This window comes from Amborella trichopoda, chromosome 2, assembly GCF_054954075.1.
Source record: "Amborella trichopoda isolate Santa Cruz 75 chromosome 2, AtrichopodaSantaCruz75HAP2 v2.0, whole genome shotgun sequence".
Lineage (NCBI taxonomy): Eukaryota > Viridiplantae > Streptophyta > Magnoliopsida > Amborellales > Amborellaceae > Amborella > Amborella trichopoda.
The window spans coordinates 38,062,107-38,081,863 of NC_142337.1; the positions used below are offsets into that span (position 1 = coordinate 38,062,107).

The 19,757-nt window shown below is 37.5% G+C and overlaps 1 protein-coding gene across 9 annotated transcripts in view; it reads left to right on the top strand.

The window, feature by feature from the left end:
• The window catches only part of LOC18421486 (AP-5 complex subunit zeta-1), a 63,879-nt gene that overhangs the window by 33,303 nt on the left and 10,819 nt on the right, over nt 1-19,757 (top strand). For 3 of the 9 annotated variants that reach the window (XR_016050561.1, XM_006826471.4, XM_088860060.1), the window contains 5 exons: nt 8,667-8,755; nt 9,272-9,363; nt 9,453-9,599; nt 10,948-11,095; nt 11,195-11,271. Coding sequence is in view for 2 of the 9 variants with exons in the window: in XM_006826471.4 (XP_006826534.1) it covers nt 8,667-8,755; nt 9,272-9,363; nt 9,453-9,599; nt 10,948-11,095; nt 11,195-11,271 (553 nt within the window). In the remaining 7 variants the exon portion in view is untranslated. Of the gene's footprint in view, nt 1-8,666; nt 8,756-9,271; nt 9,364-9,452; nt 9,600-10,947; nt 11,096-11,194; nt 11,272-11,411; nt 11,664-16,467; nt 16,522-19,757 lie in introns of all 9 variants that reach the window. The other 6 variants (XR_016050563.1, XR_016050562.1, XR_016050567.1 and 3 more) reach the window with 4 other exon arrangements.

The following is a 19,757-nucleotide window of genomic DNA, read 5'->3' on the forward strand; positions in this document are numbered from 1 at the left end:
CTCAATTGTCTATCAGAGATTTCCAACTCGAACTCATGGACCTGCTCAAAAAGGAAGAGATCTGTTGGTTTTAGTAGTCTAGAATCAAATGACCTTTAGTTCGCGACAGAAGCACTGCCCCACCCTTTTCCACAAAACTGCTAGCTCTATATGTAGGGGTAACTTCATCAGCCAAATCTCTACCTTGTTCACCACCTGAAACATAGCTGGTGCTTTCATCTTCTTTTCTTCTCATAATCTCTCACCAAACAGTTAGGCCTTTGTCTTGCTATGACCCATCTTTCCTACCTTTCAATCTCTCTTCTAAGCGAGCCTCTTGGTTCGAAAGGCCTTTCCATGCAGAAAAACTGGTTGAAGCGCTCTTGAACCTTTGGAAAGATACAACCCCAGGCCCCAATGGCTTCTCGGTGTCTACTTTTTCTGGCTTCTAGTAGACTTGCTCCCCAAATTTTATGGCCTTTTGCAGTGAATTCTTCAACCATGGAATTATTGGCAGTGAGATGAACTCTACTTTATTGCTCTAATCCTTAAGGTGGAAAATGGCAGTGAAATTAAGTACTTCCACCTAATTAATCTTGTCAACTCGTCATACAGAATTCTTTCTAATGCCTTGCTACCTGGCTTTAAGAATGTCCTCAAGGACAGTCTTTTTTTTTTGGTTAACATTATAATAGTAAGAGTTGTACAGCAGCAAGGGTTGAGGTAACCCACAGACTGGGACTCTCAACCTAAAACTTGGTCACTAGGGAGTGACCTATTCTAGAATACTAGTTCTAACATTCCCGTGAGGCAAGAGAAAGGGGCTTACATGAACTGCTCGGTACGAGGAAGAAGACAAGAATCTAGAAGGAGGCGGCCTCCTCGTCGTGTTAGTGATTAAATCTTCGTGTTGTGCACCTCTATACATATGCAGAAGGGTAGTTCCTAGCTGCTTCCTTGGCGAGACGAGCTGCGTAGTTGTTGGACGTCCTCCAAATATGCGTCCATGGGACGTTTGTACCCTGCAAGTGTGCTCAATTTCATCAAAAATGTGTGCTAGGTACCAAGGAGGAGGGGCCTTTCTAGCAGCCCATAGAATTACGTTTTTGGCATCTCTCTCTATGTACATGCATAGGCTCCAGGAGGGGTTGAATGTCTTAGTTCCCATAAATAAGGCCGTGGCCTCTGCGGACTGTGAGTCTTTGTCGCCAAGGTATTCTGAGAATGATGAGATGACCACACCGTTATGGTTGCGGCCCAAGGAGCATCCATCGAAGTTGAATTTAATCTCACCCACTAGTGGTGGGTGCCAGTGCGATACTCTTGGGTTGCGGTGCGGGGTTAGTTGGATGAGGTTCACCCAATTGCGAAGAAAAGTAGCCGCCGAAATCCCAGTAAATAGTTTGTGATTGGAAGCCCAAAAGATAACCATGGAGGTTACCTTCTGGAACAAAACTGGGGGTTCACTTTTGATACCATGGAAAATTATCGAATTTCTTTCTAGCTAGATGGACGACACCGTAGCAGCTAGAGCAGCTTTCCAGAGGATCTTACTCGACCTCGGCCAGTACGCCTTGAAGGAATAGGAAGTCAGCGCTTGAATTGAAGGGGGGGTGACCTAGGATATTCCAAAGAGTTGGATAATTTTACTCCAAAGTTTGGAGTGCCGTCTGGCAGTGAATGAACATGTGGGGGTTTGTTTCTTCGTCATCTAGGCACATGACACATCCATTAGGGGTTTGGACACCTCTTCTCCAGAGTAAGTCTATCGTGAGTGCGCGTTCAGAGCACGTAATCCAGTGGAATGCTTGAACGTTTGGGGGGGCTATGGATGACCAAACTTTGGAGAGCACCGGGTTCGGGTTAGGGGGGAAGAAGGCTGCAAGAGTTTCTTATAAAAGGTTGCCACCGTGAAGGAACCGGTAGGCGATGGAGTCCAGACCAAGGTGTCTGGCCCTAAAAGGGCGAGGAAGGTAGAGTGGAGGGAGTCCGAGAGGGACATGAACTTCAATGTTTCTTCATCTGTGAGGGGTCTCTTAAAAGATGGGTTCCATACTCTGCTATTGCCTGAAGGTACTATTTCCTTCGATACCAGGGAGGCTTTGTTTATTGCTACAACAAATAGGGAGGGGAATCGTTCTCTAAGCAGGGTGTGGCCTAACCAAAGGTCAGACGAAAATCGCACCCTATCCGTGGCTCTAGAACAGAACCTGATATGTTGTTTAAACGGTCGGAGGGAGGAGAGCAACGATTTCCATACCCCCGAGCGCCTTATCGTTGGGAAACCCTCCGGTAGCCAAAGGTCGGGTGGGATACTATACTTGCTTCTTATGACCTGGGCCCACAACTGTCTGTTTTGCGTAGCCCATCTCCACCACCATTTACCTAAGAGCGCCTGGTTGTGAGTTGGTTTGTTATTTCGGTAGACAAACTTTATCCTACGCAATCAGGTGGATCTTATTTGATGCTGCTTCACCTGACCAGAGGAAGTTCCTTGTCAGTTGATCTAGGCGTTTGGCTACCGAGGCTGGCATATGGAACAACGACATGAGGTAAACGAGGGAGTTGGCTAGGGTTGCTTTGATAAGTGTTATTTTCCTTGTAAAGGATAGGTACCTTCCTTTCCATCCTGTCAATCTCCGATCTACTCTGTCTATTACTTGGGACCCGTGGGCTGTCTTTGGCTTCCCTAGTCCCAATGGCATACCCAAGAGGGGATGAGGTTCCTGGTTTGGATGTTGGATAGGCCTACCCCTATCATTTTGGATTTAGCCATGTTAACTTTAAACCCCGTGGCATGCTCGAAACAGATAAGAAAGAGTCTGAGGTTTTCGACCTCCTCTAGGTTTGCATCCAGGAAGACTAGCGTATCGTCTGCGTATTGCAAATGAGATAAACTCGGGCCATTCTTGCTGCTCTTGAAGCTAGAGAGGAATCCCTCTTGATACAAGCGTGAAATGGACTGGCTGAATACTTCGAGCTGCCACTGTAAATAGGAAGGGTGAGAGAGGGTCGCCTTGGCAAAGACTTCGAGAGGAGGGGAAGTACACTTTAGGTCACCCGTTGATGAGGATGGAAAAGAAAGGATTTGAGTAGCATCCCCTCATCCAGTTCCTCCGCCACTTTCCGAAACCCATCCTCAGCAAAGCTAGTTCGAGGATGGACCAGTCCACATGGTCGTATGCCTTCTCCCAGTCTATCTTACAGATTATGGCCGGTTTTTTCCCATGGTGGCGAGAGTGTATGCACTCATGGGGTGCCAGCACCCCGTCTAGCATCTACCAGTCCTTGATGAAGGCTGACTGTGAAGGGGAGATGACGAGTGTGAGAACATGTTTGAGTTTGGAGGCCAACACTTTTGAAAAGATTGTTTAGGTGGAGTTAACCAGGCTGATAGGAGGAAGGTCCTTTAATTCCTCAGCCCTTCAATCTTTGGAGCAAGCACAATGAAGGTGGCGTTGATGGCTTTGTGCAGTATTCCCCAATGGAAGAATTCCTCGAAAAAAAGCAAGAAGTCGTTCCTAAAGGTACCCCAAAAGGTTTTAAAGGGGGCGATTGGGAATCTGTCCGGGCTGGGGGCCTTGTCTTTACTTAGGTCCTCAATCGCTTTGAGGATTTCGGCCTCCGAGAAAGGGCGTTCCAACCAATCCACCCAGTGAGATGGAAGAGATCGGAATGGGAGATTACCTATCAGTGTTTCAAAAAGCGCTAGGTGGGTCCTAGGCGGCCTGGGGTATCCAGGCCGCTCAGCGCCTAGGCGGTCACCCAGAACTTGGGCGGCCTAGTTGAATCCAAAAAAGGATTATGCAGTTATGTCAGTTATATATATTGTATAAAAATAAAAATTAGGTATATTGGGCACATCATAATTCAAATTATACTACATATTAGCATTTAGCACGCACTCCATAAGCATAACCATAATCCATAAGTCGGTTCATACGCCATATCCAATTAAAACTTAAAATTTACCAACCAACCAAATTATCAAACCAAGTTACCTAATAGTATCAAACCAGTACTGCAGTAAACCACCATGAGGAAGAAAACCAAATTGAATTATGAAACTATGAAAGTAATACTTGAAGACTCAAAAGAATCTTCAATGGTTCAATACTTCAATCAATGTTCAAAGTTTAGTAATTATTCATCATTCATCTTTCATTCATCATCAAAAAATTTTGGGTCCGCTGCATTGGCATCATATTCATCGGAGTTGTCACCCTCCTCGACATATTGGTCGTCCTCGTCTTCCTCCGTCTCTTTTGAATCTGCCTCTTCTTCCTCCTCTTCTTCCACTCTTATTCTCTTTGCAGAAGATCTAGTGGCTTTTGGAGGGTCAGCTGATGTCCCTGAAGCATCCATGTCCCATGTCAATCCTTCATACCCCTTGATCTCATCCTCATCAACTGACCACTCCATAGCATTGTCCATATTTTTTGATCTGATGGGGTCTCTCATCTCTCTTAGCAAACCTGTCATTCAAGAATCGATTGTACTTGACGTAGACTATGTCATTGAACCTCTTTGATTCAAGCTTGTTCCTTTTCTTTGTAGGAATCTAGCAAAATCAAATGAAACTAATTAAAATCTAATATCTATGGTTCATGTATTATTTATAAAATTATACAAATTACCCACGACCTTACCCCTTCAAAAGTACTCCAATTGCGCTCACAACCGGATGAAGAAGTAGTTAGGTTTAAGATCTGAATGGCCAACGTTTGTAAATTTGGAGAACCACACCCATGTTGGCTCCACCAATGGGCTGCAAAGATATCAAAAAAAATTATAAATAAATAATAGGATTACTTGATTACTTGAACTTGATGAACTTAAGAATATTATCAATACTTGGATCAATTTTGGTCCTTTGCCTCATCGCCATTGGACTCCCAAAAGACTTTAATGACCACATGTAATTTATCAGCTCATTAGCGCATATAATATCCTGCATATCAGGATCAAGGACTAGCATATCTACACAGTTATTAAATCCATTCATAATTGTGTCATTTGTGCTTATATCCTTGTCAACATAAAAAAAAAGCTAGGTTCGAATAATAACCAGTTGCATGCAATGGCCGATGTAGCTGCCTGTCCTACTTCTCATTAATAATCCCCCAAACAGGCTTGTAGCGGGTTTCGTCATCATTGAAATTTTGGGCTATCTCTCTTTTGCATTTCTCTGTAGCCTCATATATGTAGCCTATAGAAGGCTTGTTACTATCAACCATACGAAGGACTTTGATAAGAGGAAAAAATACCTTAAGAGCGCCCTTTACCCCTCGCTTAAAAGCCTTAGAAAGGATAATATCTCTCACCTTCTTCCCAACCTGATCCTTAGACCACCTGCAAATCATCCGAGGTAAACACTTGCCTCAACTGCACTCTCCTCGAATGTATGCTATTTAGGCATAAGTACCAGGTTGCAAATCTCGTGAACCCAAGCCTCACAATCTCTTTCTTCTTTGTAAAGCTACACATCATGCTGAGGGTGAGATGGTGGCTATAGATGAAATTTGTAACTAACTTGGCCTTCATCACTGCACTTGATATCTCGGTTAAACTGCCAAGAGCCTCGAGCATGAGGTCTATACAATGTGCTGCACATGGTGTCCAAAAGATTCTAGAATAAGCTATGTGCAATAAATTAGCTGCAACAACATTAGGAGCAGCATTGTCTGTTACAACCTATACAACAAGATACTCCCCAACCTCCTTGATTCCCTTCTCTATAGCTTGAAATATGTAATGGGCATCATGGATATGATCAGAGACATCAATAAACCTAAAAAAAGTAGTCCTTAAAGGGCAATTCACAAGAAAATTCATTTGACATCTTCCCTTCCTATCACTCCAAGCATCAGTCATAATAGAAACCCTATACTGAGCCCATGCATCCTTCTTAACTTCTATAGCTTCCTTCGTGACACTCACCGCCTTTTTTAAAAAAGGTTCTGAAAGCTCCTATGGGGTTGGGGATTTCATCCCAGGGCCAAATTGGCCAATTGCCTCTACCGTCGTATAGAAGCTGCTTAAGCGAGCGATATTAAAGGAATGCCCACCTCATAAAACCATGTAGCAAGATAATAAACAGCTCTATCTCTCTCTTCCTTCTTGATTCTATTTTCAATGGTAGTTTGCTTCTTTGTTTTCTCTCCTGCAACCTCAGGGTCAGGTCAAGGTAGAAAAAACTATCCATAGGGCCTCTAACTCGAGGCTTCTTAGTCTCAGAACCAGAACCAGAAGCAATTACAACTCCCTTTCCCTTTCCCCTAATAATGGATTGTTCAACCTCTTGACATCCCTTCCCAATCTTTTCCTCATCACTCTCATCATTATCATAATTGACCTGAACCCTAAACCTAATCTCTGCTATAGAGGCAAATCTCTCATCTTTTTTCATTTTTATCATACTCAAAAAATTGTTTATTTCCTCTTTAACAGCATCAGAAGTCCTTTTACATGGGACAACATCCCCCCTGATACCGACAAGATGTTTCTTGAACCGGTTTATGCCCCCTTTTGTATCCTTATCACAAAACTTGCATCTTATGCAAATTTTATCATTAGGATTTGGGTTGTAGCCATATTTCCAACCGGGATCACCACTCCTATTAGATCTCGAAGAAGACATCGAAAAAATAATGCAATTTACTAAAGCAATAAAAAAAATCACTTTGAGTTTGATTGCTCAATCTTCAAACTTCCACCTCAAAGATGCTTTAAAAGACTCAAAATCTTTTAAAAAATCCCCAATAGATTTGTAAAACATCAAAATTTAAATCTAATATCAATAGGTGATGTTTTGATCAATTTTTGTTAACTTTAAGAAACCCTTAAATCCTAAAGAATTCACAAAAAACTAGTTTTTTCGGGGCTTTTTCTCTCTAAAATGGGCTCCAATAAGTTTTAGGTTTCAAATGAACCTAAAACCCCATTTTTTGGCTCTTTAGTGTCAAACAAATGGACAAAAAATGTCCCCATCGAAACCCATTTTCGCCTCTGAGCAGGGCGCAGGCCTTGGGCGGCCGCCCTAGGCTGGGCTCTGGGGCACCCGCCTAGGCCTGGGCGATGCGCTCAGATCCTTTTGGACTGCCTAGGCGGCCGCCTAGGCGTTGGGCAGTCCGCTTTTTGAATCACTGTTACCCATTCTTGGTCGAGAATACGACGTGGCCGAATAGAGGCTCTGGAAGTACTTAAGGATGGAGCATTCAATTTTTGGGTCCGAGTCCAAGATCAGGTTGTCCTCCTTAATCATGGAGATGGAGTTATCTCGTCTGCGATAGTTAGCTATCCTGTGAAAGAAGGCTGTATTCTGGTCTCCTGATTTAACGCCAATTAATTCGGGACCTTTGGTATTAGTACAACTTTTCTTTTTTGAGGGTTGTGAGATAGTCCAACTTCATATTCGATCTAAGGCTTGCCTTAGAGGTCGAAAGAGGCCTCTATTCCTCCTTCACGTCTAAGGTCTGGGTGGCTGTCAACAGAGTATTCTTAGACTGTGAGATATCTCCTGGAAGGGAGGAACTCCAAGCTTTTAGGGAGGATTTGACAAGTTGGAGTTTTTTTTGTAGCCTGAAACTTGCTCTTCCTGAGACTAAGTTTGAGAAAGAGTTCCATCATACCGGAATTAGTGAGGCTAGAGCAACTTCTTGGAGCCAGGCCAGTTCAAACCTCGACAATATTCAAGGGTGCTTTGGTAATTCTATTTATTTTAACTTATTTTTTAAATAGTTTGACAGGTGTGTGCTGGTGAGAATTATCAACTTACCAAATTTGATCTTAGTCTAACATAAAAAACAAGATTGTTTTAAGATAAACTACATACTTTAAAAAGTGGGACTTGAGTGTAAAATATGAAATACATGGGACTATTTTTTTAGTTCCAAAAAAAAAAACAGTAATTTTTTGCGAATTTCCCTTATTTTTATTTAGTAGCATTGATATTAGGAACTTGCAAGTTGGCTTCTTCATTGGTCTCCTCAAAGCACTTTATTACTGGTGCCAAATAGCACGTCTTACAACCTATACCCCTGAATGGGGAGTGAACTGATTCCATGTATTCGTACATCCTTACATGCACGAACCTTCCAAACCATGCATTTCGAATGTAATTATGTACCAAAGTTTCTTTGTTAATCGAGTTTTCTGTATTGTTTCAGTCATACAAGCAAACTTGACATGCCTCTATTATTAAGTAGAATTGATGTTAGGAAGTTGGAATTTGGCTTCTGATTTTCATTGGTGTCAAATTTCACGTTGCTTTCAACGTATGTACCTGAGTGGGCTGTGATCTGGGTCCAATTTGTGCATTCCTTCTCTACATGTATGGGTTCTCGATACCAGATTAATTTTGCTTGATATGTAGAGCACATGTTAAGCGGAAATATGACACATGCACATGTTAAGCTGAAATATGACACATCCCTTTTGTTCTGTTGTACTGTATATATTGTTCTCCTTGTAAGCCAGGAGTTCTCCATATGTGTCATTCGCAATTTCCTTTCTGTGAATTAATGTTCTCTTAGTGTGGAACACATCCGATTTTTTAGTATGATTTCTTATATTGAAGACCTTTATTAGAAATGTTTTTGGCAATAGTATTGATGAGGAATACTGCAGCTGAAATGGATAGGTTATTTGGAGTTGAATTACCAGTTTATATTTGTTTTGAATTTCAGGTTAGAGAAATCCTTCATAAAGATTTTTGTAGGAATGGTGGCCACAGGGTCATTTCTTCCTCTTTTTCAATCACTTGTGGATTTACCAAGTGAGTTCCTTCTCTCTTTCTTTTGGTGGCTTCTTTTTCTCTCTTAAAAGTTCGTCATTGTGGGATCTAACAGACATGCTTTTGATGTGCATGTACATGGTAGCAAGTGCAAATTTTTTCCAAACTTGCTCAGTATTTATCGCCTTGATTCCTACACATGCTCTCTCTCTCCATGGGGGAAATGGAATATTTGTACTAATGGGCTTTGCTTCTCATTCCTCACTATGTTGGTCCAACTAATATATGGGTAGAGAACTGGGCTGATCTCAGCTTAATGACCTGAAAGGAAAAAAGTGCCGTGATTCCTTTGTGGGCGCACAGATGCAATGCTTCTGTATGCACACTTACAAAATAGACATCGACAAATTGTTTAAAAGGCTTTCTATATATGTTAGGATGGAGCAGCTCTTGCTTGTCATTATATGGGTGCAGCTTTAACATAATAGCATATATTGTTCACCTTTCGATATGATGCAATAGCACTCTGAGGAATGTTCATTTCCCATGTGCTCTTAGTTCTTGTGGTGGCATTGGAAAAGGTTGAACGCAGTTCAGGATCGCTGATAGGGAGTAACATTGCTTCAATCCAGAAGAGTGCAGCTCCTGAGGTCGTCTTTAGAACTCTAGACATGTATTATATTTTGGATACATTGAATCTGCCATCTTCATGATTATGTGCAGCTTTCTTCTATTGCAGATGCTTCTTGCACTTATGGATGAAGCTTATACTGGTTCAACCATAGAAGATGGAGGAGGAGATTCTGGAGATGATGACAGTGGATCTATAGATGTTGCAGATCCTGTGTTTCTGGACCTTCTTAAGGATGAAAATGATGGGCTTGCTGTAAGCCTCTTTTCCAATTATATATTTATCTGTCTTTTCAGTCTGGTATTCAAATGTTTTTGCGTCTATCTTCAGAAGATTTATCAGTTGCCATAAGTGCTTTATGATGCAAGTAGACCAACTTTTGGGGATCAGCCAGTAGTTTGCTGCAAACTCGCCCAAATTGAATCCCTTCTTGCCATGCTCATTTTAATTAGTGAATTGTATATATTATCGTTGCTTTGCTTGCCAATTTTGAGTCCTGGCATATGCATCTGCTGATTGATATGAACTATATTTATACTGAAGAGTTGAGCATGGGTTTTAAAATTTTGATATAAGTGAGTTTGGAACATGTCTTTGGGTTTCGTCCATAGTTACTGGAATCTCTTCGCTCACCCTGTCATTCTGGTTTTGAAACCCGATTCTACGTTTCTGTTGAGGAATTTTTACGGAAACCGTTTCTCGGAACCAAGGAATCTCTATTCCTTAATTTCAGAATCTCGTTTCAACGCATCTTTAGAAACTTGAACCCATTATTTGTGGGTAGACGTTCCCTAATATATCGAATCTGGATTCCAGCAAAGATTAAATCTTGATACCACGTCGATTGATACATGATTGTACATGTAAGGACTCTCATTTTGTTTGGGTTTTGAATAATGATTCTGCAACATATAGAACATCGATTCATAGGAATAGGGAAGTGTGATTCGTTCAATATGGAATCTTGCTTCGACCTCCATGAAATCTCCAGCCAAACTAGTGTGAAACCTCGTCTCAAATATCTATGGATTATGATTTCAGTTACTTTGAGACCCAATTGTAGAACTTATTTATGCAATGTTTATAGACAGTTTCCAATAGTAGGACTTGTTTATGCAAATGCTTATAGATAGTTACCAATAGTAATATAGTCATTATAGTTATTGAATGCATAGAAGTTCACTAATGATATATATAGGATATGCTAGCTCTATATTCTACAAATGAGTTAATATTTTGGTGTTCATGGTGATTGTAAAAATATTTCAAGGAAGTTTGGATGATTAGTTAAGGTTAAGAATCACATGTTTGTAATGCAACATGAAATAGGGAAGTTCTTGTTGTCGGGCGAAATGTTGTCTTGGCTATGATGTTCTGGGGTAAGAACAATTGATTTTTGACATTCTCATACTATTCTAATGTCATGGGACTCATAGGAGTGACAAAACCTGATACTCATAATTTTGTTGAAAATGGAAACATGATGATCATATATCTTTGTTTCATGTATTATATTTACAATTTTGTGGTGTTCCTACGTTCTCAGATTGTTTCAGTTTCATGTGCCTCATAGATCATTTCGTTCCTCACTTGTTTATCTCAGGAACGCCACTGGGTATCATCTGGGATGGCTGCAGCTTTGCAGGCTGTTACTGGTACACCTCAATCTGATAGGCTACGACAAGCGCTCCAAATGGCACCACGATTTCTTGATATATATTTCACCATAGCTCTGCGGGAGGTCAACGACTGTATGTTGATTCCTTTGTATTTTTGAGGTTTAAAGTATCACTTTCTTTCTCTAAAAGGTGCATTATCTACAAAATCCTTGATTTTTTATGGCCTTGTAGCATTGATATGTGCGTTGATTCCATTATTGATGGCACGAAATTCCACATTATTTCCTGACAAGCTGTATGCTTCTAAGGTATGTGAATGAACTACGATATTTCAGTTCTGGGTACTGCAGTGTTATTTGTGATATATTGTCCTTAGTATTGTTTTCATATGCTTTTCTTGATGGGTAAGTATTGTTTTATACGTTAATCAAGTACTTGATTCTTGTAGTTCCTGACAGACACTACTGCATCCATTTGCAGAAAAGAATATTGGCTCATCACTTGTGCACAGTTTAAAAAGGACTGTAGCAATTCCTCTTGTTAACCATGAGCTTTCATCATTCCTACATACTTTGCTCTTCTGCACTTCTTTAATACATATTTGAAATAATGAATAATTATGTATATTCTTGATTCTATAGGAGCACTGCTGCTTCTAGGGCTTGGTGTTGCAAGGGTTAGCTGTTGCTTGTTATGATTGGTAGGTTTAAGTTAAATTGTATCTTTGACTTTTTTAAAGATTGCATGTGTAATCAACTTCTATACTCTAGGTGCTGCAGATTTTCTGAAAATATTGTGTGGAAACCAACTCCGCCTTGGCTGGACCGAAGCCGGTCATGCTTGTCCCTACCCTGGGTAAAGGAGAAGGGTTGTGTTAGTAGACATCCAGTATAAAACTTTACCAAATCTTTTCATGAATCCTGAACCTATGTTATAACGAATGAGCTTAAGGGGAAGTTCTATAGGACAGATGTAAGACCAGCCATATTTTATGGGATAGAATGTTGGGCGGTCAAGAAACAACACATATATATATATATATATATATATATATATATATATATATATATATATATGGGATGTGTAACTGAGATGATGTTGAGATGGATGATTGTCAAGATAAGAAAATGATAGAATTTGGAATCAATACATTTGAGTGAACTTAGGTATGTTTCAATAGGTGATGAGATGAGGGAAAGTAGACTTATGTGGGCTAGCCATTTGTAGTGTAGACCTCATAGTTGTTGGAAACGATTTTGAATCTGAAACATTTAGGAATAAGAGTTGCAGTGTTGCATCCGGCTAGAACATTCTTGTTTTTAGAATTGATGTTTGTACAAGACTCGTGGGAAATGAGATTCCTATCTCGTAGGAATCAAGATTCGCTCAGAATGGAATCGAGATTCCTACATAGGTAGAATCGAGATTCTTAACTCTATGGAATTGAGTTTCCGACCTATTTGGAATCGACCAATATGGAATTAAGATTCCTTAATTAATGCAATCAAGATTCTGACATCTTTGGAATCGAGATTCGTACCAGTTTGAAATCAAGGTTCAATGCAAATTGGAATCAAGATTCATAACAGTTTGGATTCGAGTTTCGACCCATTTAATAATAGAGATTTATACCCCCCTTGTAATCAAGCATCAAGCAGACACATGGACAAGTAGTTACAGATATAGAAGTTAGTAGGACATTACATATTGCGTAGATTGAAAAATAACGCACATGGATAAATATTATAGGGATTTTGACATTGAACAATAGCTGAAGATTGCATATTACATGTAATTAAAAAGTAAAAGATACAATACCTTTGTTACACGACTTTCATTACATACTTAATGGGAACATTGCCCATAAAGAGAACTGTTTTTTTTCGATCCTTTTCCTTTTTGTTTTTTGTTTTGTTTTTGTTTTTTTTGTTCTTTTGTCTTTTTTGGCGTGTGGGAAGGGAGGGATACAGTTTCTTTCCTCTTATGCCCCTTTGGGCTGTAGCGAGGAGCTTTTGTGTGACAACTGAAGGTAATGGAGAGTTTAGGGTGGGTCCAGTTGAAGGCTCACTTGTTTCGTGTGCGGAAGATGGAGATACTTTAGACTTTTGCACACAAATGTTAATTTATGGAACCAAAATTCAGCAATGCGTTCATAGAATTATTGTTCTGAGCACTCATGAACCATGGAAGATAATCGTATCCAATTCCGGTTTCCAAATAACTCAAATAAAAAACCATAAATGTTTGAGTTCATTTACAAGTCACATATTCATGCATCTAGAATATTAGTATTTGATTATGTAGAATTACAAGTCTAAAAAAAAACATATCAAGGTTCTATAAGGGTGGAAACAAGATTCAATGTTTGATTAGTTCGTTGTTTCTTGCATCTACGAAATGTGATACTTGTTGTCAGGAATCTAGATTAAAAGAAAATTGAATCAAGTATCGTTAAATATGGAAGCCAATTTTGACAAGTTTAGAATCAAGATTCACCAATTGCGGAACAAAAAATGAGTAAATATTGAAAATGAGATTCTATTAGTGTTGGAATCTAGATTAAACTGAGATTCCAGACTTCACAGAAACGGGTTCTATGAAGATTCCTTGTCGGAGTCGCCAAATCGGAGTTTCAAATAGGATTCGTGACCTTTGGTGAGTGATTCAGGTAACTATGGTAGACCTAATACACCACTAGTTAGGAGGTGCAATTTGGTCGAAGTAGAAGGGATCAAGGGAAAGGCCCAAAAGCACATGGATGGAAGTAGTGAGAAAAGATATAGTGACATATAGTCTTATTGAGGGTGTGGCCCTTGATAGAGCATAATGGCGGAATAGAGTTCGTGTACCCGACCCTAAAGAGTTGGGATAAGGCTTTTGGATGATGATGATGATTGTGTGGGCACCTTTTAGCTGTAAATTTTTACAGTAATATAATTATGAAACTTCCAGTTTTTGGTAGTTTCATAAATCATAGTTTTGATCATCATTGGAAAATTTTAATTGTTATTGGATCTTGATGGTCAAAAATGATTTTATCCACAAGTCCCCATTCGATTGGTTCAATTTCCCAATCGTTACGATTAAGGAAAAATACAATTTTTGTGTTTTTATTGGATTCATAAATAAGATTACCATCATACTTTGTTAGTATTCTGGTAATATTTTTTTTAGGCTTGTTTAGCCTATTTTCAATATGCTCATGAAAAACGTCATATGGAGTTCTAGTTTTAGTTTTTCCCAAAGGCAAATTCTTTTAATTTTTTAAAAAATCGGATCCCTGGATTGGTGTTCTGAAGTTTTTAGAAAATTATTTCTCTTTATAAGAAAATTTTGTTTCCCAGTCCATTTGTTTAATAATCTGAAAAGACAGGTTTTGCAGATCCTTGGTTTTAATTGATTGTTTTGCTAGCAATTCAGAAAATTTTCCCATGTTTTTTATAAATTGTCTTATTTTGTGAAATATGGGATTTCCATAGAGCATTTAATTCATGATAGAACTCAGAAGTGATATCTGGGTTTCTGTAAAAATCCGCTACTTTTTTAGTTTGGGATAAGCATAATTGCTCTTGTAATCTCAAATTATCTTTAAAAGATAACCACTGAGTATCTGGGATTTGAGCAAAATGCTGATGCGGCTGAGAGGCTTCTCTAAACTGAATGTTCCCTGGTTTAGGGATCCCTTCATAAAGTTTTTCCTTTTTCTGAGCAGGTAGTAAGGGTTGTTTACCCTTTCTTTTATCTCCCATAGTTCCTTGTTTAGGGACTTTCTTTGCTAAGAAAATCAGCAATTACATTATTAATACCTTTATTATGTTCAATTTCAAAGGTATATTGACATATAAAATTGTACCATCTGATTCTTCTAGGATATTCTTCTCCTTTTTTAATTTTAAGAAAATCTTTTATTGAGTGAATATCAATTCTAATAAGAAATTGTTCGGGAGCGAGAAAAATATGAAATCTTTTTAAGCCATTTTTTATGGCAAGAAGCTCTTTTTCGTAGGTAATATAGTTAATCTCACTTGGTTTAAGTTTTCCAAAATTGTAACCACCGATTAATTCTTTATTATCTACACATGCTTTTAAAACAGCTCCCCAATGTCCATCACTGGCATCAGTTTCAAGTATAAGTTTTTCTCCATCTTTTGGAAAGTAACTTGGAGGAATGTTTAATAAATCAGCTTTTATTTGTTTAATAATTGCTGCTTCTTTTTCACACCAAAAGAATTGTTTATTCTGTTTTAATTTTTCCAATAAAGGTTTTTCTTTTTTGGATAAATCTTTTATTAAGTTTCTTCCATAATTAAGTAAACCAAGAAAACTTTGAAGATGTTTTTTGTCGTTTAAATCTTCAGGAAAATTCTTGATCTTGGAAATAATATTTTCTTGAAGTTTTATTCCAGTTTGGTCTAAAATAATTCCTAAAAAGTCAATAGAAGTTTTTTCTATTTTCATTTTCTTTGAGTTAAGGATAATTCCATTTTCTATGAATTTATCACATATTATTTTTAAATGTTTATTGTGGTCTTCTTTTGTTTTAGATAAGTCCAAAATATCATCAATGTAAACAACACAGAAATCTTTAAAGTCAGAAAAAAAGTTGTCAATCCATCTTTGGAAAATCTGTGGTGCATTGCATAATCCAATAGACATAACAGTCCATTGATAGTATCCATAAGGGACACTAAATGTTGTTAATGGTTTGGATTCTTCGGTCAGTTTGATTTGCCAGAAACCTGATTTGCAATCGAACTTACTGAACTATTTTGCATGTTTAGTTTATCTAACTAACACATCTTTTCTTGGTGTAAAAGTAACCATCAACCTCTAAATTTTGGTTTAGCCGTATGTAATTAATGACCATTCTAGCTTTTCCTGTTTTAATTTCATTGTGATTTCTCACCATGATTGCAGGACTAGAATGTGGGCTTGTTGTAGGCTTAATTAATCCCTTTTCTAAGAGATCTTTTATTTGCTCTGAAAACTCATCAATATCTTGTTTAGTATAGACCATTGGTTTTACTCTAATAATCCTATTAGGGTCATTGAGCTTTAAATTACAGTAATGAGGTTTCCGTGACCATAATTTTAAGGGGTCTTCACTAAAATTTGTTTCTAGAATTTTATAGATCCAATGTGAAGTATTTAAATTAAAAATTGTAGACGTGCTTTCACCACGTTATAGCGGCGTAAATCCTTTTTCACGACGATACTTATGTTATACAAGTATGTCGATCATAGTTTTGATGAATTATTAGTTAGAGTGATAGTTTTAGTGCTAACTTCCATTGGCAAATATTCATGCAAAAAATTATTTGCTAGAATTATATCTCCATGCATATATGGAAAACATATGATTTTAGGAATAATAAACTTATGATTTCCATGCCATATTGGAACATTTTTTGCTTTTAAATCAATTTGGGTGTCTTCACCATTTATTCCTTTAGGAAGAATAGGGTTTCTCATGGCAATCCATTTGTCTAATGGTATTGCATTAGGTCGACAAGCACAAGTAGTAGCTCCTGTATCAATTGGTGCATCTAGCTGATAAGGTTTGTGTCCTTTGAAATTCAATTGTGCTAAGACATAAGTGTATCTTCTTTTATTTTGATTATTAAAGAAGATTATGTTTTGGTTTCCAATACTCATATTTGAAATTACTAAAGCTTTTTGTTCTTCTTGTAAAGCAGAAAGAATTCGTATTTCAAAACCTATGATCTTGTCGAGATAATTGGCCTATGTCTACTGATCTTCTTGGTTTAGATCTAGAATCAGTGATCTAAAGATTTATTGGTTCATAATTTTTTTATTTTCAGTAAAATTTTGAACTAGCCAATCGTTAGGTATTTGTAGATCTTTCCAATTTAGAAGTCTGGGTTGAATTTCATTATCATATAACTCTATCAAGGAAATTCTGGAATACTAGAAAACCCGGTATATTAAACAACCAGATATTTGAGAAAGAGAAAAATTACAAAAAATGATGCAAGAGCTTTTTTCGAGCAACAAAAAACTCTTGACAAATTTTAATTATGAACTTATTATTTCTTTAGAAGAAAGTGATGAAGAGACTGTTTAAATTGCTTTAGGCAATTTTACAGAAACTGTTGACCTTGAAGAAACTACTTCTGATTCAAACAGTGAATTTGATATAGAAAATATCTATTCGAAAGGTAAAAAGAAGGTCGAAGATCCAGATCCACTGGAATTAGACCCTGAAACCAAATCATACACTAGCCATGAATTTTAAAGAAAATTGGATGAAGAGCAATTCGCAACATTTGGCGATTCATCTTCAACAGATCATATAAAAGAAGAAATTTTAACAATAAATATGAACAAAAATTCAGTTGGATGTTGGGGTACTTATCTAGATCTAACAAATATCCCATATAATGAATATGATCAAGCAATCGATGATTGGGCTCAGTCTATGGCTATAATTATAATACAGAAAAAAGGTGAATGGAATAATGAAAATTTTTTAAATTATATTTGCACAACCTTGCAAGGTGATTCATTAAGATTTGATACCAATCTGTTGCGGAACACCAAAATACAGGTACTTGGATTACTAATAAGATGGATTCTTACAATGACTCTTACATAAAGAGAAAGACTAAATACAGGGATATACAAACTACTGAGAAGTAGTTGTCATAAAGCAATAATGCAAAGAGAGAGGGAGAGAGAGAGCTAGAATGAGACTCTGGTTTTTTACTGAGAGGGGTATCCTCTATTTATAGGCAAAGGGCTTGATCCTAACTTCAAATAAAAGTTTCGATTCCGCTAAGGTGATAGCCTTTGTAGATAATTTGATGCTTCTTCAGATGGTTACTGTTGGCTGCAGTAATTGGTCATGTGAATCATCACAAAAAGATAACGTTTTTACTATTCGATACTTTCCTATGGATTCATGTGCTGAATAGTGTTTGTAGTCGATCGCCCTTCTCATGATCATTTTGTAAGTCTCACTTGTATAGTGGTCTTTCAGAGGGTGCATGAAAGAAGATTCCTTCTTTTGAATAGTTTTATGCAAAAACTCGTGGCTTTTTGCATTCATTGCAAGGAAGACCTATTTTGCTCTTTTAGCATTCATTACAAGGTAGATGTTTTTGCATTTGTGGTTTAGCATTTATTGCAAGGTAGACTACATGCATATGCATATATTTTATTAAAGAAAATCTTTGCATACTGTCTTCTTTATTCGGAATGTACTGGTTTAGTCTTATCCCGGGTCCCATCTTGCTTACGTGTGTCAGTCTTCCATCATATTTTGTATATTGGCTTCGGCTACACTGTCAAAGCTGAAGCTTGGTATTGGACTATTTGGTCCTTTTGGTTCATCAAAAGGAATTAGATATTGTGGGACGTCCAGTTGGTGTTTATACAGTTATCCAAGAACTCTTGGACTTTAGCCAATTGTTATTTAGTTCTTTTGTAGGATACTTCAAAATTTGTTATGAACAGCCTTCTACCGTCTGTAACGCTGAACCAACTTTCATCATTTTCAAGTAATATTTTGGTCTGTTGAGCTCATTTTTTATGATCTCAAGGTTTTTTGAACAGTAGTTTTCTGTATTAAAAAGTGTTTTATCGGCTTCGTCCTAGTTTGTCGAGCAAAAAGAGAAATCAATATCTGTGGCATTTCTCAAAAGCCAAATCTGATAGGGTTGAAAAAACCTTTGTCGACTAGTCTAGCCTATTGAACTGTAAATTTTTAAAGTAATATAATTATGAAACTTCCAGTTTTTGGTAGTTTCATGAATCATAGTTTTGATTATCCTTGGAAAAATTTTAAATGTTATCGGATCTTGATTGTCAAAAATGATTTTATCCACAAGTCCCCATTTGATTGGTTCAATTTCCCAATCGTCATGGTTAAGGAAAAATATAATTTTTTGGGTTTTTGTTGGATTCATAAAAATAAGATTACCATAATACTTTGTTAGTATTCTGGTTATATTTCTTTCAGGCTTTTTTAGCCTATTTTCAATATGCTCATGAAAAACGTCATATGGGAGTTCTAGTTTTAGTTTTTCATAAAGGAAAATTCTTTTAATTCTTTCAAATATAGGATCTCTAGATTGGCCATCCAGGTGTTTTGAAATTTGTAGAAAATTATTTATCTTTTTGTAAGAAAATTTTGTTTCCCAGTCCATTTGTTTAATAATCTGAAGAGACAGGTTTTGCAGATCCCTGGTTTTAACTTATTGTTTTGCTAACAATTCAAAAAATTTTCCCATGTTTTTTGAAAATTGTGTCTTATTTTGTGAAATATGGGATTTCCATAGAGCATTTAATTCATGGTAGAACTCAAAAAAATTTTCCATGTTTTTTCTAAATCGTGTCTTATTTTATAAAATATGGTATTTCCATAGAGCATTTAATTCATGATAGAACTCAAAAGTGATATCTGGGTTTCTGTAAAAATCCGCAACTTGTTTAGTTTGGGATTAGCATAATTGCTCTTGTAATCTCAAAATATCTTTAAAAGATAACCGTTGAGTATTTAGGATTTGAGCAAAATGTTGATGCGGTTGAGAGCCTTGTCTAAGCTCTCTAAACTGAATGTTCCCTGGCTTCATAAAGTTTTTCCTTTTTCTGATGAGGTAGTAAGGGCTGTTTACCCTTTCTTTTATCTCCCATAGTTCCTTGTTACAAACCTTATCAGCTAGAAGCACTAATTGATACAGGAGCTACTACTTGTGCTTGTCGACCTAATGCAATACCATTAGACAAATGGATTGCCATGAGAAACCCTATTCTTGCTAAAGGAATAAATGGT